The sequence below is a fragment of the Schistocerca cancellata genome, chromosome 8 (assembly GCF_023864275.1).
Source record: "Schistocerca cancellata isolate TAMUIC-IGC-003103 chromosome 8, iqSchCanc2.1, whole genome shotgun sequence".
NCBI classification, from domain to species: domain Eukaryota; kingdom Metazoa; phylum Arthropoda; class Insecta; order Orthoptera; family Acrididae; genus Schistocerca; species Schistocerca cancellata.
In genome coordinates this window covers 228,767,520-228,794,346 of record NC_064633.1, presented here as the reverse complement: position 1 = coordinate 228,794,346, position 26,827 = coordinate 228,767,520, and the positions used below count along the sequence as shown (strand labels likewise).

Sequence of the window (26,827 nt, the reverse complement as noted above, 5' to 3'; positions counted from 1 at the left end):
AATCGATTCGACAGGTCATTCTCCTCCACGACAATGCTCGACCCCATACTGCTGCTGTAACTGCCTCCGAGCTACAGGAAGTGCACTGGTCTACACTTGATCGTCCTCCTTACAGGCCAGACTTATCGCCCTGCGATTTCCATTTATTCGGAACGCTTAAAGAATTTCTAGGAGGGCGACGATTTGAAGACGACGAGACTGTGGAAGACTTCGTACGCAACTGGCTGGTGACACGATCCAGTTCTTTTTATGATGAGGGCATCAAAAAGCTGCCCATATGCTGGAACAAAAATGTACTCCCAAAGCAGGAGACTATGTGGAAAAATAAATCATAATTGCCTCGAGTTTTTCAATAAATGAATTTAAGTAAAAAATAAAATGTCGTTTATATTTGATCCGCCCTCGTGCTTGTTATTCTTTCCGCGTTTGATACTGACCTCCAATCCGAACTTCTGTATCTTTAGCCAGTAATAACCCCGCCGTCGACGAGACGCCAAATCCTAATCCTCCTCTCTTCTTTAACTTCCTACGGAAACAAACAGTTTATACGCAGCCGGCCGGGGTGGCCGAGCGGTTCTAGTCGCTACAGTCTGGAACCGCGCGACCGCTACGGTCGCAGGTTCGAATCCTGCCGCGGGCATGGATGTGTGTGATGTCCTTAGGTTAGTTAGGTTTAAGTAGTTCTAAGTTCTAGGGGACTGATGACCTTAGAAGTTAAGTCCCATAGTGCTCAGAGCCATTTTTTTAGTTTATACGCAACCAAACTAACTTCGCTGTGTATTGTTTCAACCTACGTCTGCTCCAGCAGATCCATTCCTAAACAAAGCTCCACTCCAAAAGAAAGCTGCCATCGAACAATAGCTGGGACTAAATCACTGTGCACACAAATTCGAAAGTCGAAATCGCAGGTATTAGCAACAGCCGCCGCTGTATCGCGAGCAGCTGCGCTAAAAAGACAACGTCTGTATACTAACACGGAACTTGCGACACTGCACGTCTAGACGCCGCTGGACCAGAGTTCTTCCTACCACGAGACTCCGCGTCCAAAGCCGGTCATGCTAGCCCATTATCATTCTCATCGGTTCTGCCCCTTCTATAGTTCGTAACACGCTGCCACCTAGCAGACCCACATTCGTAACAACATTTATTGACGATTATACATTATTCTCGGATTTTAGGTATGCACCTCCCTCCCCGGCCTCCTAAGACAGTCAGCCCGCACCTCGTGGTCGTGCGGTAGCGTTCTCGCTTCCCACGCCCGGGTTCCCGGGTTCGATTGCCGGCGGGGTCAGGGATTTTCTCTGCCTCGTGATGGCTGGGTGTTGTGTGATGTCCTTAGGTTAGTTAGGTTTAAGTAGTTCTAAGTTCTAGGGGACTGATGACCATAGATGTTAAGTCCCATAGTGCTCAGAGCCATTTGAACCATTCCTAAGTCAGTCGACACAGGGAATATCAGCTCCGTGCAGGTCTTCTGTAACTCCTGCTGAAAGGAAGGATAATTTGGGTTTAACATTCGGTTCACAACGAGATCATCAAGAGACGCAGCACATTATCGGATTGGGGAAGAAGTCAGCGTGCCTTTCATAAGAACCATCCCGGTATTTGCCTTTAGCGAGTCAAGGAAATCACGGAAGACTCCAATCAGGATGGTGAGATTGCGATTTGAACTGGTGTCCTCCCGAAACGAATACAGTGTCTTCTTAAAACTGTGTTACATTCCTACATATCATAAAATTGGATGCATATACGTTCCACGTCTGCCGGCCGAAGTGGTCGTGCGGTTATAGGCGCTGCAGTCTGGAACCGCGAGACCGCTACGGTCGCAGGTTCGAATCCTGCCTCGGGCATGGATGTGTGTGATATGTTGCCAGATACACCTACAAATTTATGTCACGGTACCACACATATTTTAGAAGATATGACGCCATAAACACTGAGATGCGTGAAAAAATGCGCATGACGTATGAAGTCTTAATGCCTTTACTTTTTACTACTAAGACACTCCCACAGTCGAGACAACTGAAGAAAATCCGTGGCACATGGCAGCCCTTTTCATAGCTTTCAGCGCCGAAGCACTAAAGGCTGTAGGCGAAAACTGTAGCCGTGTATAGAGCTATGAGGAGGTGTTGCCATAGAAACGTTTACAAAACCGCATTGTAGAGAGATGAAGCAGCTGCCCCAGCGTACAGAAACTGTTTTATAATTTCAAAGATGTTTTCACGAATACATGGAAATGAAAGTTTTTCTATATTACTTACAAACGTGTTTCATTTTTTGTTTTGGTTTCTAACAGAAAATTGGCAAACTGAATACCTGGTCAATGCCACGTTTGTCAGCTAGTAACTTTCATAAAAAAATTTGTTGCACCAAACCACAAAAATTGTCTTAATTAATCTGCAGCTACTTCCAACCCTCGGCAGAACTTCTAAAAATTTTCATGTTCAAAATACCATGTCTACAATTTTCAGATGTCTACATATACCCCTATAAATAAAGAAAAGTGTCCGTTTGTTTGTTTGTAGTTCATACAAATCTACAGTTTTATTCCGATCTTCATGACATTTTGCACACTTTACCTTCGAGACCAGAGGAAGATCACTGTCTACAGGGTAATTTTTTCCACCGTGTAAAATCTCTGGGGATTGATCGGTCAGAGGATACGGAACAAAAAAGGTCTAACGAACTTATGTCCGGAAATGCAATGTTTCCATGCAAGAGACCATTTATTCAATCATACTTTGTAACAGAGACTGCGGTCTAATACGCGCTGTATCATGCACCCACAGTCACACTATGCATAGTTTCCTCCTAGAGGGTGCTATTGTTCCTCGTACGCCAGGCACTAGCTCCTCATGCAATAACAGTTGGTAATGTTGTGTCGGATACGCAATACACCGGGCGGGGTGGCGCAGTGGTTAGACACTGGACTCGCATTCGGGAGGACGACGGTTCAATCCCGCGTCCGGCCATCCTGATTTAGGTTTTCCGTGATTTCCCTAAATCACTCCAGGCAAATGCCAGGATGGTTCCTCTGAAAGGACACGGCCGACTTCCTTCCCAATCCTTCCCTAATCCGACGAGACCGATGACCACGCTGTCTGGTCTCCTTCCCCAAACCAACCAACCAACAATGTTGTGTCCGATTCACTTCTCTTGCTGACTCAAAATCAAATGGCTCTGAGCACTATGGGACTTAACATCTGAGGTCATCAGTCCCCTAGAACTTAGAACTACTTAAACCTAACTAACCTAAGGACATCACACACATCCATGCCCGAGGCAGGATTCGAACCTGCGACCGTAGCGGTCTTTCGGTTCCAGACTGAAGCGCCTAGAACCACTCGGCCACACCGGCCGGCTTCTTGCTAACTCACCTTGTACACAATGGTTCCGTATTCGAATGGAGAGCTTGCCGACATGGTGTTTACTTACGGAAAGTCAAATGGCAACGGGCGGCGGGCAGCATGGTTGTATCAGGAGACATATCCCAGCAACCACAGCATTCAGTGTTTGCAACAGTGCTTCGCCGTTGTCTGAGACAGGGTCGTTTCAGGAAGCAGGAAATCATGAAGGACGTATCCGGAATGTTCGGACACCAGACTTGGAGGAAAACGTGATTAACTCTGTGGAAAGTGATCGCCGTGTCCGCACCTGGTAGTTGGCCCGCCAGTGTAGGGTAAGCCAAACGAACGTGTGGGGCATTCTCCATGGCAACTGTTACTACACTTATTACTTACAGCGTGTGCAGGGCTTACTAGTGGAGACTTTCCACGTCGGGAGAAGTTTTATCACTCTTTTCTTCACCAGGCTACCACGATTCCGGGATTTGTGTCATCGATCTACTAACTCACAGATGAGGCCACCCATATGCGGAGTGGTATCTTCAACTTTCATAACAGTGTTCTGTGGGATAGTATGCAGAACCACAAGGTATGGTGACAGCGAATCATCAGCATCGCTGCAGCTGGAATGTGTGAGCCGGGATAACTCGCGACCGTACTTTGGAACCAGTCTTCCTTCCACGTCGCCTGACAGGCCAGAAACATCGGCATTTCTTGCGGATGACTTTGCCTCCCCTGCTGATAGAAGTGCCGTTGATGATTCGAAAGGTTATGTGGCTGCTGCATGATGGTGCTCCAGCCCACTTCGCCGTCAGCGTCCCGACGTATCTCAACCGTGTCTTCCTTGGTCGATGGATCGGACGAAGGAGTCCATTTGCGTGGCCTGCTCGTTCTCCGGATGTCAGCCCATGTGATTACTGATTATGGGGCCAAATCAAAAGTATAGTGAATGCAGAGCCCATTCCAGGAGCGGAGACACTGGATCAGTTTATTCATGCTACCTGTGACAGTGTTCGGATGCAGTCTGGCCGATGTGGATGTGTAAGACAGAACATGCTATGGCACCTATACGCATGCGTTGAGGCACATGGAAACCATTTTCAACACATGATGCAACTGTGGCTCCATGGTACAGCGCGTATTAGAGCGCAGTCTCTGTAACAATGTATGATTGAATAAAGGGTCTCTAGCATGAAAACCATGCATTTCCGGGCATAAGTTCATTAGAACTTTTTTGTTCCGTATCCTCTCATCGATCAATTCCTAGAGTTTGTACACTGTGGAAAAAAATCGCCCTATATGTAAGATTTCGTAATCTGACTTGAAACATATGTGTGTGTAATATATAAAGGGGAAAGGTTGTTACCAAAAGTCTCTTTACGATCACCTAATAAACTTTTGGTCCGGCGTAGGCTATACGTTCTTTTTTTTTTTTTTTTTTTAATACACACTATGCGTATATGCATATACAGGTTGTTACAAAAAGGTACGGCCAAACATTCAGGAAACATTCCTCACACACATGTTATGTGGACATGTGTCCGGAAACGCTTAATTTCCATGTTAGAGCTCATTTTAGTTTCGTCAGTATGTACTGTACTTCCTCGACTCACCGCCAGTTGGCCCAATTGAAGGAAGATAATGTTGACTTCGGTGCTCGTGTTGACATGCGACTCATTGCTCTACAGTACTAGCATCAAGCACATCAGTACGTAGCATCAACAGGTTAGTGTTCATCACGAACGTGGTTTTGCAGTCAGTGCAATGTTTACAAATACGGAGTTGGCAGATGCCCACTTGATGTATGGATTAGCACGGGCCAATAGCCGTGGCGCCGTACGTTTGTATCGAGACAGATTTCCAGAACGAAGGTGTCCCGACATGAAGACGTTCGAAGCAATTGATCGGCGCCTTAGGGAGCACGGAACATTCCAGCCTATGACTCGCGACTGGGGAAGACCTACAGTAGAACGATGAGGACACCTGCAATGGACGAGGCAATTCTTCGTGCAGTTGACGATAACCCTAATGTCAGCGTCAGAGAAGTTGCTGCTGTACAAGGTAACGTTGACCACGTCACTATATGGAGAGTGCTACGGCAGAACCAGTTGATTCCGTACCATGTACAGCGTGTGCAGCACTATCAGCAGCTGACTGGCCTCCACGGGTACACTTCGGCGATTGGTTCATCCAACAATGTGTCAATCCTCATTTCAGTGCAAATGTTCTCTTTACGGATGAGGCTTCATTCCAACGTGATCAAATTGTAAATTTTCACAATCAACATGTGTGGGCTGACGAGAATCCGCACGCAATTGTGCAATCACGTCATCAACACAGATTTTCTGTGAACGTTTGAGCGCGCATTGTTGCTGATGTCTTGATTGGGTCCCATGTTCTTCCATCTACGCTCAATGGAGCACGTTATCATGATTTCATACGGGATACTCTACCTGTGCTGCTAGAACATATGCCTTTACAAGTACGACACAACATATGGTTCATGCACTATGGAGCTCCTGCACGTTTCAGTCGAAGTGTTCGTACGTTTCTCAACAACAGATTCGGTGACCGATGGATTGGTATAGGAGGACCAATTCCATGGCCTCCACGCTCTCCTGACCTCAACCCTCTTGACTTTCATTTATGGGGGCATTTGAAAGCTCTTGTCTACGCAACCCCGGTACCAAATGTAGAGACTCTTCGTGGTCGTATTGTGGACGGCTGTGATACAATACGCCATTCTCCAGGGCTGCATCAGCGCATCAGGGATTCCATGCGACGGAGGGTGGATGCATGTATCCTCGATAACGGAGGACATTTTGAACATTTCCTGTAACAAAGTGTTTGAAGTCACGCTGGTAAAATCTGTTGCTGTATGTTTCCATTCCATGATTAATGTGATTTGAAGAGAAGTAATAAAATGAACTCTAAGATGGAAAGTAAGCGTTTCCGGACACATGTCCACATAACATATTTTCTTTCTTTGTGTGTGAGGAATGTTTCCTGAAAGTTTGGCCGTACCTTTTTGTAACACCCTGTATATTCAAACATCTCGAAAAGTGCTTGTCCGATTTTCTTCAAACTCCTTGATCGACATGCTTCAAATTTTTTAAGTTCTGATTAAATAATGAAAAACCTGAATGAAGAATTACATCCTCAACAAACGAAATATATCGTAGTAAACGAACCGTAGTTACTCCTGTCGCGAGAATAAACTACATCAGGACTACCCGTCTTGGAAATAGTACCACAAGATCGCGGGATGAGCGAAAGATCATAATTTGACAGAAACATTATTTCAAACTCTTATTCTGATTAGTTGCCGCTTTTACACACGACATATACAGTAGAATATATTTCATTCTATGTTTCAGAGTTATTTTTACTATTCAAATCCACTGTGCCACACAAACGCTCTGGCAGGTCGTGGGTACAGTACCAAAAATAGTTGCTAGAGTGCGGGCCGATCAAAAGACCGAACAGAACCCGAGGTTTCCCGAACTGTGACGTAAACTGTTCTAACAGTTCGAGTCGCAAAAACAAACATAATGTCTGACGGGATACCGCAATCACTGGTTATACAATTATACTTATAATCCGTCCTGATTGCAAAAATGTTTATTCACATGACCGGTTTCGGTTCCTCTCGAACCGTCTTCAGATCTGCAATTTCGGTTACAGGAGTAACCCGTCCACACACAGCAACCTTCACATGCTGCGTCACATGTGAGTTCGAGTCGCGCTAAAACACAGCCATACTTGAAACAGCAAAAACTGAGCTGAAACAATGGAAGGCGAAGTCTCCAAAAACACAATCAGATATTGGTCGCAAAATGTAACAACAGCTGGCGCAAATAATCATTTTTTGATACAGATGAAGATCTATTGATTCGTAGCATTCCGTTGACACCCAGTTATCCAAATATGCCATTCAATTTAAAGCGACTGCAGTTTACATGGGGACTGCATTCGCTACGAGTGTCATCAAGGCACTGGGCCAATCTAAACATCTCCGGCAAAGTCGGACACTGCAACTTTTAATCTACCGGGTGATCAAAAAGTCAGCATAAATTTGAAAACTGAATAAATCACGGAAAAATGTAGATAAAGAGGTACAAATTGACACACATGCTTGGAATGACTTGGGGTTTTATTAGAACCAAAAAAATACAAACGGTCAAAAAATGTCCGACAGATGGCGCTTCATCTGATCAGAATAGTAATAATTAGCATAACAAAGTAAGACAAAGCAAAGATAACGTTCTTTACAGGAAATGCTCAATATGTCCAACATCATTCCTCAACAATAGCTGTAGTCAAGGAATAATGTTGTGAACAGCACTGTAAGGCATGTCCGGAGTTATGGTGAAGCATTAGCGTAGGATGTTGTCTTTCAGCATCCGTAGAGATGTCGGTCGATCACGATACACTTGCGACTTCAGGTAACCCCAAAGCCAATAATCGCGCGGACTGAGGTCTGGGGACCTGGGAGGCCAAGCAAGACGAAAGTGGCGGCTGAGCACACGATCATCACCAAACGACGCGCAAGAGATCTTTCACGCGTCATTTGTCGGACATTTTGTGAACTTTGTTTTTATTTTTTTTTTTGTTCTACTAAAACCCCATGTCATTCCAAGCATGTGCGTCGATTTTTACTTCTCTATCTACAATCTGTATATTGAGCAAGCAGTAAAGGAAACAAAAGAAAAATTCGGAGTAGGTATTAAAATCCATGGAGAAGAAATAAAAACTTTAAGGTTGCCGATGACATTGTAATTCTGTCAGAGACAGCGGAGGACTTGGAAGAGCAGTTGAACGGAATGGACAGTGTCTTGAAAGAAGGATATAAGATGAACAGCATCAAAAGCAAAACGAGGACAATGGAATGTAGTCGAATTAAGTCGGGTGATGCTGAGGGAATTAGATTAGGAAATGAGACACTTAAAGTAGTAAAGGGGTTTTGCTATTTGGGGAGCAAAATAACTGATCATGGTCGAAGTAGAGAGGCAATGGCAATGGCAAGGAAAGCGTTTCTGAAGAAGAGAAATTTGTTAACATCGAGTATAGATTTAAGTGCCAGGAAGTCGTTTCTGAAAGTATTTGTATGGAGTGTAGCCATGTATGGAAGTGAAACATGGACGATAAATAGTTTGGGCAAGAAGAGAATAGAAGCTTTCGAAATGTGGTGCTACAGAAGAATGCTGAAGATTAGATGGGTAGATCACATAACTAATGAGGAGGTACTGAATAGGATCGGGGAGAAGAGGAGTTTGTGGCACAACTTGACTAGAAGAAGGGATCGGTTGGTAGGACATGTTCTGAGGCATCAAGGGATCACCAATTTAGTATTGGAGGGCAGTGTGGAGGGTAAAAAAAGTAGCGGGAGACCAAGAGATGAATATACTCAGCAGATTCATCAGGATGTAGGCTGCAGTAGGTACTGGGAGATGAAGAAGCTTGCACAGGATAGAGTAGCATGGAGAGCTGCATCAAACCAGTCCCAGGACTGAAGACCACAACAACAACAACATCTACATTATTCCGTGGTTTATTATGTTTTCAAATTTATAGTGACTCTTTGATCACCCAGTATATTTAACACCGTGAATATAAGTGGTCCTGGCGTATGGCCCTTCAACAAGTTTGGAATAGAAAGGACGCCAGCACGCAATGGACAGGAACGGAGGAAGGAATCCGGCCGTGACCAGTTCAAGGAAAACATCCCAGCATTCGCTTCAGCTATGCAGAGAAACAAATCAGGACGGCGGGGCGGAGAAGTCCGCCCCTGAAGAGTACGGGTCCAGTCTGGCATCCACTGGGCCGCCTCGTCCTGCCGACACTCGGTGAGTGAGTGAGTGGAGGGGCCCCGAGGCAGCGCAGTGCATGCGCCCGCGGCGTGCTGTGGTCCCCACGCGAGCTGCTGCCTGCCCGTGCCCAGAAGAGATGGTGGGGTGCGTGCGCCGGAGGGGGGAGGATTTGGCGACGTAGGAGGGGCTGAGGACCATGTCTAGCGGCCGTCTGGCGGAGCAGCCAGTCCGCGGGTTGGTCGGCCAGGCGGCACTCGGCACTCCTGCAAGCTGTGACAGCTCCTCACCTCACCACACCTCTCACCCGCAGCCTCTGCAGACGCCAGACATGGTGAGCGGCCGGCCTCGCTCTCGGGACAGCCCGGCTGCAAGGCGCAGCTTGGCGGTGCGCAGCACCTTGCAGCTGGGTGCCCGGAGCCTCATAAGCATGCTTTGTCAGTCGTGGGGATGGAGAGCGTCCAAAGCTTTTAATGGCTGTAAACTAGCGTAAGGTTGTACTTCTCAATTCCACATTTAAATTTACATTTGTAGTTCGAAGTTAGCTGTGTATCTTGGAGGAAAAGAACCCAATAGTGCGTGATATGACTACTGGTGAACATCTTGAGCACATCACATAGATACTCAGGGGTAAATAGTGAAAAGGTACACGAAATGGCACGATTGTGTAAAATCAGTGGTGGGAAAAGCAGATGGAACACATAGATTCGTTAGAAGGGTTCTGGGAAAATGTAATGCATCTGTAAAGGAAACCGCGTACAAGTTACTAGCATGGCCTATTCTAGAATGCTGTTCCCGTGTTTGTAGTATTTTTAAATACAAATGACAAGAGATATTGAACAAATTTCGAGCAGCGCTGCTAGGATCGTAACAGGTTGGTGTAACCAATGCGAAACTGTAACAATAATGTTCGGGGAACTTAAATGGGATTCATCAAGTTACCTTCCATTCAGAAGGCTGTCGCACTCAGCGTCTGTTATTGATTGACGTGTAAATAACAGATTTCAGCTATCAGTCGTCCTTTCTAAATTTTATTGGCAGATCTGCCAATAAAATTGAAAAAGGACGACTGATAGCTGAAATCTGTTATTTACAGGTTAAATGGGATTTTTGGAAGAAAGACGACATAGTTCTCGCCAAATTCTGTTCACTAAAATTTGCGAACCCGTATTATAAGGACGTCCGCCTCCGTAGCTGACATGGGGAGCATACGAACTTCCCCTCATCGATCTGATTCGTGTTGACAGCGTATGTAGGGCACGACTGGGACTGCGAAATACGTGAACAGGAAGACGCAACTCTCAACCGTTTTCAAGAAAATCTTTGTATGTGGTCTCTCCTAGCCAGGGAGTCCGTAGGCCAGCGTGTAGGAGCCAAGTTTCACAAGCTCTAGATTTCTGTATCGGAACTTGCTTCTTTCATTCCCATGTGTTTCCAACAACATATATGCATGGTACGCCAGGAGACTGTGTGATTATGAAGAACCGTTTATGGATAAAAATCAAATTTTTTTCGCGATAGATATACTGAAAAAACCATGCACCTCCAAAAATTCGGCGCCGATTACACGTGTTGTTCATCGCAATAATGATTGTTTTCAATATTTTTATGATTAGCATACACATGATTTTTGCAGTGCTCCGTAGAATACACATTACACTTGTCACAAATTCGAGCCCGAGACCTGGCGCTTGTGAAACCGAGCCCTTACACACTCACCTACGCACTCCTTGGTTAGGAGCGGCCATACAAAGTAAATGAGCACGCCTGAAATTTTCGAAGTCGACTTTCTCGAAAACGATTTAGCGTTGAATCTTCTTGTTTAGCTATGTTGAAGTCTTAGTCTTTACGTACACATCTTACCAGACCGAATCAAATAGGTGCGCAGAGGTTCGTGCGGTCCCCTTATGAGAGGTCAGCGAGTGTGTCTGCCAGGCGGAGGACACAGGTTCAATTCCTGGCACCTCCTGGGATTTTATCGTGGTTGGAGACTGGAACGGGACGCTTTCGACCTAATTCTGCCTACTGAACAGGCGCCACGTGGCACAAGATGATAGGGCAGCCGGTCGGCATCGCACGGCTCTGGGCCTGATCGCAAAATTTAGTTTTTTTTTCTGTTACTAGAAGAGTATTACGCTGCCAACATCGTCAGTATATCTTGCGTAGAGATCATGACAACAAAATAAAAATAATTATGACGTGCAGGGAGTCATATAGACAATTTTACCATCGTTCAAAACGCAAACGGAATAGAAAAGAAAATCGATGACATTGGTATGATTTACCCTCCGCCATACCCTGTCCAGTGGCTCTCGAAGTACATACGCAGATGTAGGTCAATGTATAAGTAGATTTAAGCAACGGAATGACAATTTCACTCAGTAGCGGAGTGTATTTTTCTTAAGAAATTGCCTGGAAGATGAGTACCATGTTGCGGACGTTTCATGGACAATGTTTTCTCCACCTGCGCTTAGTTGTACGACCATTGACCACAGACAGCAATGTTATGGGTTCGAGTCCCGGTCGAGAACAATTTTTTAATCTATCTGGAGATTTCTAGAGTTGAACCATAAGTAGGACAGTGAAGCGTGATTGGGTAGCTAATCTGATGCGCTCAGCTCCTACGAAAGCGTTTGGATTCGGCCCCGAGTTCGTTACACAGCTTTAATGTCATGAAGACTGAAAAAACGCTTTCCGACCTATTGGTACCCAGTAAGTTATCTTACAGATGGGTAAATATAGAACCGCCACTGTTTTCCCCATTTGCCACCCCATTCGCAGATATTACGCTGGGAGAGCAATAGCCGCAATTCTTCCATACACGCCCGAAATGTTTCTAATCGTCCTGCAGAGAGCATTATGCGAGGCGCATGTGGTATGAGACGCTTAGACAGGTACGCGACCACACCGGGGAGTTGTTGACACGCAGAGCGCGATTCATTATCCTGTTACACTGCACGGTGAGTCATTCAAACACACGAAAGGAATTTCGGGAGTGCCTCAGGGAAAAGCGAGAAGATCACAATAGTTGACGCAGTATGATAATGGCGCATTGGAAAGTATTATTAGCAGTGGCAGACATTCGGAGCTGGCGCTGTTGTACAAATAGATGCTAAACGCCAAACATTATAATAATACTTGTTCAGGAGTGTGTCACAGCCTTACTTCGTGATGTAGCTCACAGTAAATTATTGCTTTTCACTAAACCTAAAAATGTTGATTCCGCCCACCGTTCAATAAATCACTCGCAAAACGAGGAAGGAGGGAGGCTACATTTAATGAGTGCTAGACTATTTGGAGTAGGCAAGCGAACGATATTGGCCTGTTTTAGGGAATTCGCTACAGTTGATTCAGGTATGCCTCGAGTACCGAAATCAGTATGGCAGAGCAGAAGTTGAACTCAGTTACACTAGGATACTAATCTTATGTCTTATCGCCTGCGGCACTACGCTCTGTAAATGTTTGGGAGAACTGTTTTATCCGAACTAGATGGGACCGTCGATCACCCGTACAAATGCAAATCTGCATAATCTTGAAATCCAGAAAAAAATAAAATGATATGTCTTAAATACCACATACGTTATTTTTATTTTCAAGTAAAGACAAAAATTACACATTTTTTTCATATAAATGTAGACCAGACATTGAAAAAAGCAGTGAGTATTATATATATTAAAATAATCAGAAAGTTTCTTTTGAGTTAGATTCATGTGTCATTTAGGCAGCTATTTCACAAGCAATACAGAGTACTTCGGCCGTAGGTTTCCCGCCTGGCATTTCAAATTAACCAGCTGCGTTGTTACCTTTTTGTCATAACCCCTTCAGAGCGAGCGCCAATTTCATCAGCTAATCCATCATTACTAATATCATTGTCTACAGTCGAACGAACGGCGATAATTTCGTCATCAGAAATCATACCGTAGCCAGTGTCATTATCATTTTACAGTCTACGTCTATAAAACCTATGCCTGAACTTCCGTAAATCTTAGGAGTGCTTCAACGCTAAATTCAATAGCAAAGTATTTCAACAATTCTCTTTTAGCCATCGTATGCAGTACATCTAACTTTTGGTCAATGGAATCCACTACCTTCACTTTTTCTGGTGTCATTTTACACCTGCAACACACTGTACAATCCAGTGTGAACTTGTTAGCTGACACCTTACTATACTCTGTGTATGCCAGTTAGTTTGATTTAAATTTACCGATTTTCGCCGTAGGTTCTTGATTCTATTATCTTCTGAGTATCAACAATTGTACCGTCACTGTACTAAAATACAATAAAAGATGCGCATGAACGGAAATCTAGATAGGACCAGATAAACGAAGTTCCATTATACCAATTCCTCAAGACTCACACGCAGACAACGCAAATGATAGACTTGCTCCTTTACCCTAAAACAGGAATAGTCCGGTCTCCTTTCCAGATACTTCTTTCAAAATTTTGAACAGCAAGCAGATGCTCAAGTTTGCAGGACTCGTAATGTTGGACTGAGAGCAGCAAGCGTTTATTAAGAGAGGTAGAGCAAATGGTCACAAGCTTGCTTGGTGGGAGAATTTAAGTTTCGCTGTAAAACTTGAAACGTCAAATTTGATGAAAAACATACAGTGTTTCGTGACGACTTCCAAGGAAGGGTGCTCAGACTTGTCTACAACTAGTCTTCAGATAGCTAAATGTCCCTTTTATGTAGATTATGTAGCAAAAATTTATAAAAAAAGATAGCTCACGCAGTGACACACAAGCAATTCCCAAATTTTCATCCTTGTATTAAAGATATGTTAACCTACTGTACCACGAAAAGTATCCTCTTCCGTGGAGATTCAGTGCTCTGTACAGATACATAGGAAGTAAAACGCTTCTGTACTAGAATTTCCTTCGGGGTATTAAGAGAAGTCCATCCCGTGATGCTTAGTGTGCTTCTCGCAACTTTTTACACTGGTGGCTTTTCAGCATTTGCGTGACGCTGATTAAACACTCGTGTGATGTTTCGAGCAGCTACTCTTTGGATGTCGTCTTGATAAGTCAAGTTTGTTTTGGGTTTTACGCAGAAGAAAAGTTCTCAAGAATTGGTCTGAATGATGATTTTGTGAGCGACAGCCTTTGTCGGTTAGTTCCTATTTCTTTACGGCATAGATGGCTTTCTTGGAAGCCTCTTTGTGTTTCACTCCCGTAGCAGATCCCTGTGGTTGATCAACAATGGAGGGCACGAGCAGTTTCGGATCTTTTCTTCTATTTACATCCTTTACGTTAAATTTACTTGCTCTGAAATTGCAGATAAGAGTGTTTACACCAAGATCGATCGCCTGCACGTCGTTCCGTTTTTGTAGCCCTGTGACTACTCTACATAGCTCCGCGTCCTTAGCGAATAACAACAAAGACTCTCCAAAGCTATAAATCATTCATTTGTCTTACATTAAACATTGTTCTATTAACGGAAGGAACGCCCGTGGTGTAACTGGCATTAGGCGTTTGTGCGATATGCTATTAATAATCATCATACAAGTGGCATTGCGTGTCTGCAGAGATCCCCGATATTTACGACAAACAGGTTATTTTTAGTACTATGTCCATCCCCAGCAACTGTAAGAGTATTTATTGGAAAAATCAGCGAGCGTCAAAAATAAACAGGAGTATGCAACGTACTACTGGACAAATATGGTATTTGTACATGCACTTTTATCCATATGGCTACAGCAATGTGCTGCATACACTTGTTTATTTTGGACGCTCGCTAATGAAACGACAGTGCTAATCTTCTGATGAGAAATGAAATATCTTTTATGCAGCTGGTTGCTGATTTATTCAACAAAATAGGTTATTGTTTATTTCTAGGCTTAACACATTCAATATTTCTGCTGTTTTTCTTCTGGTGCCAAACAACTGAGATTGGCGAGCATTTTTGTCGCAAATCACGTACGTCGCGTAGATCTGTGAATCATTTGTGCCCTCCTTTCTTTGTAAAATTTCGATACCTCATGTTTATCGTGTTGGTAGTGTCACACATTCGTGCAGAATTCTAGCAAACATTTTATTCCAAATAATTCTAGGTAGCAGTGGTCTATAAAAATTTTTATAACGTATTTAATAATCACTATTAGTCTGTATACAGTATGTAGTGTCCATTTGCAGTATTTTTCGAGGTAAACATACTACTTTTTGTTGTAATTACAGTAAATTCACTTCAGACTTATGTTTCATACATTCTAACTTCTAACAATTGGCTTCGTGCCATATATAAGATTCCTAAAAGCGAGTCTTACACCAACAGACTTCACTGACAAAGAAAAAAAGAGTGCATTACATGATATCTCCTACGTACAGTAAGATGAAACTGATTATTAGTTGTAAATTTCACTTTAGCTGTAGCATATTCCTTGATTTACACTCTTCATTTCTGCAATCTCACAGCTAATTCATTGCTTAATTCATTGCTTCGTGTAGAAATTATGTTGTTATGGTTAATGATGAACGGTTAAAAAGACTGTCTTACTAATTTTCCAGCGACTTCTGATTTTAGTATTTTTCAGAGTGCTATACCTGCATGTTGCCGTCCTTAACGATGATGACATGTTTACTGATGATGGCCTTGTGAGCCGGAAAACGGTTAACAAGATAAATAAATTCAGTTAAAAATCCTCACTTTGTTTTGTACTTAAATATGAATTTCATCTTACCACGCCGCGCGGGGTAGCCGAGCGGTTGGGCGCCTTGTCACGGTTCGCGCGGCTCCCCTCGTCGGAGGTTCGGGTCCTCCCTCGGGCATGGGTGTGTGTGTTGTCCTTAGTGTAAGCTATTTTAAGTTAGATTAAGTAGTGTGTAAGCTTAGGGACCGATGACCTCGGCAGTTTGGTCCCACAAAACCTTACCATAAATTTCCAAATTTTGATCTTCCTAACAACAGAAGAATTCATTAATGCATCAACTTCGTCTGTGAAACACTAACTATACTTGAAACAATTACGACGAAACATGTTTGGCTGACAGTGTAATCAAAGATTTTAATACGTAATTTTTAATATGTAGTATTCCAGTCATACTTCTTCTTTCTTCGTTTCGACCAACTAGGACCACGTCATTTCGAATGTGTCTCTTTCTGAGCTTTGACTACCGCCCGTTGATGCAGCATTCGTTCCGGCGTTGTTCTTTTTCCTCTCAGGTCCACGCCTTCCCTGTCTTCAACTTTTCCTGGAAGCCTGGATATATTTAGAAGAAATTTCCAATTCTCGCAGATCTTTTTTAACTTCAGTCTACCATGCCTATTTGGTTTTCTTATTTTCAAAGTAGGTTAAGATTCTTTTAGATACCCTTCCTGAGTACATTCGTGTCACATAGCCATAAAGGCAGTCCTTCTTTTCCGAACTGTGTCACTCATCTTTTCGAGATGCTTAACGGGGTGAAGTCTTTCCCCGGTAGCTGAGTGGTCAGCGCGACAGAATGTCAATCCTAAGGGACCGGTTTCGATTCCCGGTTGGGTAGGGGATTTTCTCCGCTCAGGGACTGGGTGTTGTGGTGCCCTAATCATCATCATTTCATCCCCATCTACGCACAAGTCACCGAAGTGGCGTCAGATCGAAAGACTTGCACCCGGCGAACAGTCTACCCGACAGGAGGCCCTAGTCGCATATTTACATTTTAACGAGGAGAACAATAAAAAAACTGACGAATTGCATGGACGGGTCCCTGACTGGAAATGGACGAAACGAGGTCATACGAACATGTGTCCGGAAATGCATCGTTGCCACGGTAGATGGCGCTGACGAATGACAGTTCCTCTGACCACGTGCCGTGTGTTCCTTTTGTCCTGCAGGCTGTGTGACTGACGCGTCGTACTGGAAGCCGCAGAATGGTCCGGTATTCGTGTCGGGAGCAAGCCGAGATGGTGTATGTGTACGGCCAGATAGATGGAACCGATCGAGAGGCAGCACTGCTGTACCAAAACAAGTACCCTCACTGACACCAACCACATCACAATATTTCAAGACCTTTTTGGGCGTTTTTGTGAGCCGTGGGTCCTTTCAGACAGACGAATATGCAGGGAGGCGGAGGACTGTTCGTACACCACAGTTGGGGGGCCGGGTTCTACAGGATGTTGAGACGAACGCTAGTAGAATTTCCAGGCAAGTGACCCACCAAAATGGCGTAAGCGAAAGTACGGTTATGTGTATCCTGAATGACAGCTGCTACTATCTCTGTCACCTACAATCCCATGAAGGCCACTTTGATCAGACGGTCTGTTGGAAAGTGGATGCGATGCAGCTCTGTACTGCGTTCCGGGACAATCTGATATCGTTGAACGCACACCGTCCATTTCCGAACACGTATTCATAGAGCCTTTTTTCGTCCATTTCCAGTCAGTAATCTGGCCCTGCACTTTGTTGGTTTTATCATTGTTCACCATGTATAATTCGTGGATATACGAGCTATTTTCTTTGATGGGACCCAATATCATGATCGCGGTGACTTTAGTACAATTATTGGCATTGAAGAAAAGTGAAATTTTTGTTCTCTCGTCGTATATTTCTTTCAATTAAATTCTGTTCTATACTTTGGTTGTTCTTTCTACGTATGGTGCAAGTTTCATCGAGATATGTTACTTCTCAGTGACCTATGACACGGGAGTTACTTTTGTCATTAAGTTTTGCTTGCTTGTGTACCTGGAAGCACTTTGTATATCAAAAGTAAAAATTACAAAAGGGCGACCAAAATTAGAATACCAAATCAGTCTACGTTAAGTCATATCAATAATGTGGCAATACATACGTTAAATAAATAAACTGTTTGGATAATCACAACCCCTCAATTTTGTTTCTTTTTAGTGTTAAATTTCTAGCGTGCAACGAGCCGAGCGACAGCAAATTAAAAAATATATCTCACTGGTATAAGCACAGCTCTGGAATTTCGTACGTGAGTAACGATCTAGCATTACTCCCCTGTGGAAACATACTCGTACATAAATCCCACGATGGAAGAACATGTAGGAAAACATCGCAAAACACGAAATATATGCGTCCACTGCAGAGTAAGCACAGTCTACCATAAGCACAGACAAGGGTCCACGCAGGAGCTGCTTGATGAACATACTATGTAAACTGAAGGTGGAGGGGGAAGGCCGGAGGGAGGAAAGAAAGGAAAGAAACTGTTGATGTCAGCTGCGTCGAGACTTTATATAGAACCAGCGGCGATGAGTGAAAATGTGTGCCGGCCGGTGTGGCCGAGCGGTTCTAGGCGCTTCAGTCTGGAACCGCGCGACCGCTACGTTCGCAGGTTCGAATCCTGCCTCGGGCATGGATGTGTGTGATGTCCTTAGGTTTTTTTTAGGTTTAAGTAGTTCTATGTTCTAGGGGACCGATGACCTCAGATGTTAAGTGCTCAGAGCCATTTGAACAACTTTTTTTGAAAATGTGTGCCGGACTAGAATTTGAACCCAATCTCCTGCTTTCCAAGCAGTTGCATCAGTCACTGCGCCACCTGGACACAGCTTTTATTGCATTTGCGCGGACTCTCCTCTCAGACGACCTACATTCCCACCTAGCGCCACTTATCCATGTCCTCCGTGCTCGCTACTTTGATTCCCGCATGAGGTCGAACATCATTGTGCATCCGTGCTGATTGTTGTGGATTCATGCTTCATCAAGGTGTATCAGTTACACGTATGCGTGGTGTTAGTTCTTTCGGACATTTCCGGGAGAACAGACACCAAGCTTTCATATAATTGTGGATGAACGCTTCGTACACGCCGATACTTGGAGCAAGCAGTGTGGGAGCAGTGTTTGTTGGTCGGGTTGGATTCTGCCCGCACTCCATGCGGCGCTGGTCCCCGCTATTTGGAGCAGCATATGAGCTGGCCGGGGCGCCTACGGACGGCCAGATGCCTCCGTTAATAGCCATCAAGGCACCACTTTCATTGTGCACTCGGCCGGGACCACTGACCTCGTCCACCAGCAGTTTGGCCAGTTCAGTCGCCTCCAGCGCCACCGTGCTGTCCGATTCTCTGCTCTGCAACATACGCTGACGTGACCAAAGTCATGGATTTGCGACATGCACATGTACAGTTGGCGGCAGCAGCGCGGACACAAGGTATTAGAGGACAGTTTCCTGGCGGAGCTGTATTTGTGCTCAGGTGATTCATGTGAAAAGGTTTCCGACGTCGTTATGGCCGCATGACGGGAATTAATAGACTTTGAAGGCGGTATGGTAGTTGGTGCTAAAAGCGTGGGACATTCAGTTTCGAAAATCGTTTGGGAATTCGACATTCCGAGACCCACAGTGTCCAGAGTGTGCCGAGAATACCAAAGATCAGGCATTACCTCTCACAACGGACAACGCAGTGACCGACGGGTTTCAGTTAACGTCCGAGAGCACTGGCGTTTGCGTAGAGCTGTCAGTGCTGACAGACTAGCAAATCTGCGTGAAATAACCGTTAGGACGGTGCTGCGAAATTTGGCATTAACGGGCTATGGCAGCAGACGACCAACGCGAGTGCCTTTGCTAACAGCACGACGTCGCCAGAAGCGCCTCTTCCGGGTTCGTGACCACATCGGCTGCACCCTACACAACAGGAAAACCGTGGCCTGGTCAGATGAGTGCCGATTTCTGTTGGTAAGAGCTGATAGTAGGGTTCGAGGGTGGCGCAGATCCCACGAAGCCATGGGCACCAGTTGTCAACAAAGCACTGTTAAAACTGGTGGTGGCTCCATAATGGTGTGGACTGTGTTTACATGGAATGGACTGCGTTCTCTGATTCAACTGAACCGATCATTGACCGGAAATAGCTATTTTCGGCTACTCTGAGACCATTTGCAGCCAGTCAAGGACTTCATTTTTATGGATGCCAATGTGCCATGTCATAGGGCCACAATTGTTCGCGATTGGATTGAAGAACATTCTGGACAATTCGAGTGAATGATGTAGCCACCCAGATAGCCCGTACTCAACCCCATCGAACATCTATGGAACATAATCGAGAGGTCAGTTGGTGCAAGAAAAAAATGGCTCAAATGGCTCTGAGCACTATGGGACTTAACTACTGAGGTCATCAGTTCCTTAGAACTTAGAACTACTTAAACCTAATTAACCTAAGGACATCACACACATCCATGCCCGAGGCAGGATTCGAACCTGCGACCGTAGCGGTCACGCGGTTCCAAACTGACGCGCTTAGAACCGCACGGCCACACTGGCCGGCAGTTGGTGCAAGAAATCTTGCACCGAAAACATTTTCGCAATTATACAGGCAGTATGGCTCAGTATTTCTGCAGATGACTTCTAACGAATTGAGTCCATGCCACGTCGGGTTGCTGCTCTACATCGGGCAAAAGTAGGTCCGACACGATATTACGAGGTATCCCATGACCTCAGTGTACACCTACTGCCCAAATGTCGAATGGTATCAAATTTCAGACGTAGCGCGTCAACATAATTTGTGTGTTTCTTCTCAGAATTAGTCAACCGAGAAAAGTGAATAAGTCCAGGCAGCAATTTCGCTCACTCTTTCAGAAAGATTTCGCAGGAGCTATATGAATACCGGGTAGAATACATAGTAACTATACGGGTACAATGAAGTTTTTGACTACCGGTTGTTTTAGTCGCCGGTGAATCTTTTGGGTTGTATGGTCGTAGTCCATAAAACTTTTTTCTTCCTAACGATTCGTCCAGAGCCGCTTTGGACACCCTCAGAGGTGTTCCTGGTTCCGTTGATTATAGCCGACGAGTCAAACGTCGGAGAGCGACATAAATGCCGTGAGAATAGGATGTGATCGGCAGATATAATCCTTGTCACAGATAGAACTTAGATATTGAAATCAGTCTGTCAAAACTTATCCATCGACTCTGTAGAGCTACTGTCCACACATCATTAAGTTTCATAGCCTCTGTATGTCCCCGTCTGTCGATGGTTTCCTCATAAAGCCATGGATAACAGTTCGTCATTGGGGAAAAAATTCTGCTTTCGGAACACTTCATGTCGTGGTTTTCGGATTGAAGAGCACGCTCTACCACACCCCATTTTTCTACCTCCCCTAGTCGTGTTCCTTTACATGTGTATTAACTTTCCTGTTTGTAATTTCAGTTTAGACCTTACCACACGTACATGGAATCTCACATACACTATAGGCCGACAGAGGAGGGCATTTAGCCGCTAAACATCTGAGGGCTTGTCAAATTTTCTTTGTTGGTCTACAAACTGGTCTTACGCTTCAGTAAAATAGATTAACTTTTAACGAGAGGAAGTTACAGATTGACGTTAGAAGTACAAATAACACAGAGAATCATATGCAAGTAGTCGATAAATTGTGCTGAATCGATCACTTTGTCTGGGAAGCAGAAATTTTGAGTAAGCTTTTGCTTCAGTTTGTGTAAGATCTTCTCTGTCAGCCCTTGAGAAACAAGACATCGATTTAACCTATGTGAGCATACTGAACATTAGAAATATCAACTGTCTGAGTGTCCAGAGTTGCCCAGGTGTGTATTAATCCATCTCCTCTATACCTCTCTCTCTATCCACCTCTTCCTCCTCCATGCCTCTCTGCTTCTCCTCCTCTTTCCTTTTTCTTTCCATTTGCTCCTCTTCTATCTGTCCATCTCCTCCTCCATCCTCTGTCGACCACCTGCTCCTCCTGTCTCTCCCCTTCAACCACCTTAAGACAATCCCCTTCCTATCCCCCCCCCCCGCCTCGTCCATCTCCTCCTTTCCCCTACCTCTGTTCTACTCGTCTTCCTCCCTTTCCCTGTCCATTTCATTATTCCCCCCTCTCGCCCTCCCGGTCCCCCTCTTCCTCTCCCCTCTCTCTTTCTACTCCTCCTCTAATGTTTTTGTCAGTTTCCCCCTCCGCCTCAGTCCATCTCCCCTCCCTCCTATCTGTGTCCATCTCCTCCTTGTTGTCGATTTTCGCCTCCCCCCTTCTCTCACCACGTTATCATCCCAAAGTATTTCTTCCCAGATAGTGTGTAATATTAGTACCAAGTTTGGTTGAAATCGGTCCTCTGGTTTAGGAGGAGCTTTTTACCTGCGTCTCTGCCCACGTACTTACATGTCAAGTATAATTCACGTATGTTTAACACATTTGTACACATGTTTCACCTCTGTCTCTAGCGAATATTTCCCTGCAATTTCGTTTCCATGCACCTCAAAATTTATGAAGTCATATCTCTTGAACTGTGTGTCATACAGCGATGTATTTTTGCAAGTATGGGAATACTGTCTGCAAAATGTGTTGCAAATGGAGTTAGTGATAAAGAAGTAATAAATTAAAAGACCATGCCCGATGCGGCTGTTTCACTGCATGAACAGCGAAAATGTGGTAAGTGATAACCTGTTCTTTCATCGTTTTGGAAGGGTGGGGGGGGGGGGGAGGTGTAAAGTTGGTTGCAAGTCACTAAGTGCTCTCCTTGTCAAACACTGGAAGAATATAGTCTGGGTAGTGCGCGTCGGGAGGCACACTTCTTTTTCACCCCTACCACTTTGAGAGGTAGGTGAGTCCCTACCCACAGCGGTTCTTCCCAGACAGTAACTGGTATGTGTACCAAGTTTTGTTAACATCGATCAGTGGTTTAGGAGGAAATGTTGAACATACAGGGTGTTTCAAAAATGACCGGTATATTTGAAACGGCAATAAAAACTAAACGAGCAGCGATAGAAATACACCGTTTGTTGCAATATGCTTGGGACAACAGTACATTTTCAGGCGGACAAACTTTCGAAATTACAGTAGTTACAATTTTCAACAACAGATGGCGCTGCAAGTGATGTGAAAGATATAGAAGACAACGCAGTCTGTGGGTGCGCCATTCTGTACGTCGTCTTTCTGCTGTAAGCGTGTGCTGTTCACAACGTGCAAGTGTGCTGTAGACAACATGGTTTATTCCTTAGAACAGAGAATTTTTCTGGTGTTGGAATTCCACCGCCTAGAACACAGTGTTGTTGCAACAAGACGAAGTTTTCAACGGAGGTTTAATGTAACCAAAGGACCGAAAAGCGATACAATAAAGGATCTGTTTGAAAAATTTCAACGGACTGGGAACGTGACGGATTAACGTGCTGGAAAGGTAGGGCGACCGCGTACGGCAACCACAGAGGGCAACGCGCAGCTAGTGCAGCAGGTGATCCAACAGCGGCCTCGGGTTTCCGTTCGCCGTGTTGCAGCTGCGGTCCAAATGACGCCAACGTCCACGTATCGTCTCATGCGCCAGAGATTACTCCTCTATCCATACAAAATTCAAATGCGGCAGCCCCTCAGCGCCGCTACCATTGCTGCACGAGAGACATTCGCTAACGATATAGTGCACAGGATTGATGACGGCGATATGCATGTGGGCAGCATTTGGTTTACTGACGAAGCTTATTTTTACCTGGACGGCTTCGTCAATAAACAGAACTGGCGCATATGGGGAACCGAAAAGCCCCATGTTGCTGTCCCATCGTCCCTGCATCCTCAAAAAGTACTGGTCTGGGCCGCCATTTCTTCCAAAGGTATCATTGGCCCATTTTTCAGATCCGAAACGATTACTGCATCACGCTATCTGGACATTCTTCGTGAATTTGTGGCGGTACAAACTGCCTTAGACGACACTGCGAACACCTCGTGGTTTATGCAAGATGGTGCCCGGCCACATCGCACGGCCGACGTCTTTAATTTCCCGAATGAATATTTCGATGATCGTGTGATTGCTTTGGGCTATCCGAAACATACAGGAGGCGGCGTGGATTGGCCTCCCTATTCGCCAGACATGAACCCCTGTGACTTCTTTCTGTGGGGACACTTGAAAGACCAGGTGTACCGCCAGAATCCAGAAACAATTGAACAGCTGAAGCAGTACATCTCATATGCATGTGATGCCATTCCGCCAGACACGTTGTCAAAGGTTTCGGGTAATTTCATTCAGAGACTACGCCATATTATTGCTACGCATGGTGGATATGTGGAAAATATCGTACTATAGAGTTTCCCAGACCGCAGTGCCATCTGTTGTTGAAAATTGTAACTACTGTAATTTCGAAAGTTTGTCTGCCTGAAAATGTACTGTTGTCCCAAGCATATTGCAACAAACGGTGTATTTCTATCGCTGCTCGTTTAGTTTTTATTGCCGTTTCAAATATACCGGTCATTTTTGAAACACCCTGTATATACACTTTTATAATTCTCGTATGTATGGAAGCATATATTTTATGTTAAGAGTTTTTTCCATTTCATTTATTTATTTACGTATTTTAAATCGGGTATTGCAGTCACAACTGCAGTTCTGAAACTAACAGAGCAACAATTGCAGTTCTGAAACTAGCTTTACGAGATGTGGCGTGTAAAATACATTCTCAAATTATTTCCTTGCCATACTTGAGTACAAACTTCGGCTTTCAACGATTTCCACTGCTGGCATCATCAGTAACAACGATAAAGGTCGTGGAAGCTGTCGAAAACTTGGATTTTTCTCAGACACGAGACGAGCGATGACATTTTCTACAATTCATGCTTTCGGTTTTTGAGCGGGAAAGCGAATCTGAAATTTTTGACCCCGTTTGTAACAGAGAAGGAGACAGTTGTGTTGCCCGGTGCAACCCAAGTGCAGTGCGGGGAACGAAAGACGGCAGGAAACGGTAACAGCTGACGGTCATGCATCATTGAGTTGCCAGACGTTCTGTAATGATGATACATACCCCGCGGCGGTTCCCGCCGTTGATTGACCTTGGCTGGAGATAACTAAGCCTGAGAAGCCAACGGCCTGGGTTATCACCGATACTGCTATCAAGTGTTATGTGATCCTCAGAGCTAAGTGTCTGAGGGCTCCTTTGCATTTATTTAAGCATTTCATGTGGAACACTCTCTCTATAGGGCTTAGATGTTGGAACTTCTTGTGAATTTTGCTTGTGAGAAATGTGTTTCGGAAGTATGTGAACTTATGGTGGTACTGACTACTCTCTTCATCTTCTTCGTCATCATTATCGTCATCATCATCTACCGGATAAGCTCCAGTTCTGGGACAGCATAAACTATACGATGCATATTCCAAAACTATCCAAGGTGGATTTTCAGTACTTTATAATGTAACCTCACTGCCGTAGAAAAAGTGTGATGCCACTTGGACCGACACGTTTGGCCGTTGTTTATCAATTCTTCTACGTACAGAGAAGTTTTGCTTTTCCTAGTGTGCTGGTACGAAAGAGCCTAGCCTCCTCACTGACAACTTTGCATGCTTTTTGAAGAATATCAGCGGTAATTATGGTGTGGGGAGGGAATATTGAGGCTAATCGAGCTGTCCCAACAGGAAAGCTTGTGGGATTATTCATGTCACCCGTTTTACCTCGTTATGGACCGGCAATCCATATTAGGGACAGATGAATAAAAGTATAACTGGCTGCTCTCAGGCGGATTTATTTGATAGTATGAACATTAACTACGGAATAATGGATTCGTTATTATCTAGATGTCTTTATTGATAGATCGTAGATATACTTGAAATTCAAGTAATCACACGTGCAGTTTTATGGAATCACAAACGGAAAAAATAGACAGGACTAAAGAGGATGTGAGTGGAGAGGCAGAAGAAAGCAGGAAATGAATGTAGTTTTCAAGATATGCGAACAACTGCTATAGGTCGTGAGTGGAATATTGGGACCAATATTGGTCCTGTAAACAGTTACTGTATCCCTTGTGTGCATTCAGTCCTCAAACATTATCCCCTTTCTCGTATCGGCGGAACAGGCCAGTTTGTATGGGATCTGCAGCTGTGGTATACGATCGAGGTACGGAAACATTAGGAAACAATGCTACAAATACTATATTCGTCCAAGGTATTGCGAATATGTACGCGCGTAGAATGTGTTGGACCATGAGTTCAAAGATAGAAGACGGACATATTTCTTCTTAAGACTTTTGCGAAAGGCGGCCCAAACCTTAAAGGTTACAACTATAAAAGTGACAGATGACCTAATGTAAGTAAAACTTACTTTGTTGTAAGGAACTAGTGACTGGAAACGAATATTTTGTTATTTAATGACATAAACAAGTTACTTGAAATAGCAATAAGTTTTCCTCATAGTACCTATTCGAAGATACACATGGTAGCCTTCATGCATGTATTACAATGTAATCCTTTGGCAGAACGAAAGTCTGTTGTGTTCAAACAAAATTATCCCCCCCCCCCTCTCCCAGTGCTAGCACACGTTGTTGCTCCACGAATATCCATCGCGTAGTATTCTTCCAAATGCGTATTTAAGGTGTCCATTGATGAATCTCCTCGCCCACAAGAATGAACACGACCCCCTTAAAATTTAGTGAACGAACAATTCTTCGGCGACTATTTTGTCAGCTCACTGTGGCTTGAACGACCCAGATTACAGAAAGTTTCTACCGGCTAAGATCAATTTCTTCCAATTAGGACGACTCCTCTTGCAAAACTTCCCTCTCTTCATCCGTTCGGCTTTCCGGACACTGAATCTTGCTGCATCATACATTAAACGCATGTCTCTAATATCCTGAGACGAGTCGCTAGCTGTAAACAGTGGCAGCTTCCACCGGGGACACATTACAGACGATTATACATTGTTTTTGGGATAGCGCTACCAACGTCTGTGCGATAAGAAATTATTTCTTATAAAAAATGAGAAGTTTACGTACAATTATCACTCATCCACCGCTCATTCGAAACATCTACTGTGTGAAATATAAACATTAATTTCCAGCCATT

At 44.4% G+C, this 26,827-nt stretch overlaps 1 protein-coding gene across 2 annotated transcripts in view; it reads left to right on the top strand.

Annotated features, from left to right (window-relative positions):
* Positions 1–26,827, top strand: part of LOC126094721 (LIRP) — a 245,620-nt gene that overhangs the window by 183,687 nt on the left and 35,106 nt on the right. Inside the window, exon 1 of one of the 2 annotated variants that reach the window (XM_049909263.1) lies at positions 9,331–9,482. The exons of the other annotated variant lie outside the window; for it this stretch is intronic. Within the exon in view, the coding sequence (XP_049765220.1) occupies positions 9,348–9,482 (135 nt within the window). The 5' untranslated portion in view covers positions 9,331–9,347. Of the gene's footprint in view, positions 1–9,330; positions 9,483–26,827 lie in introns of those variants that run through there. 2 annotated transcript variants of the gene reach the window in all.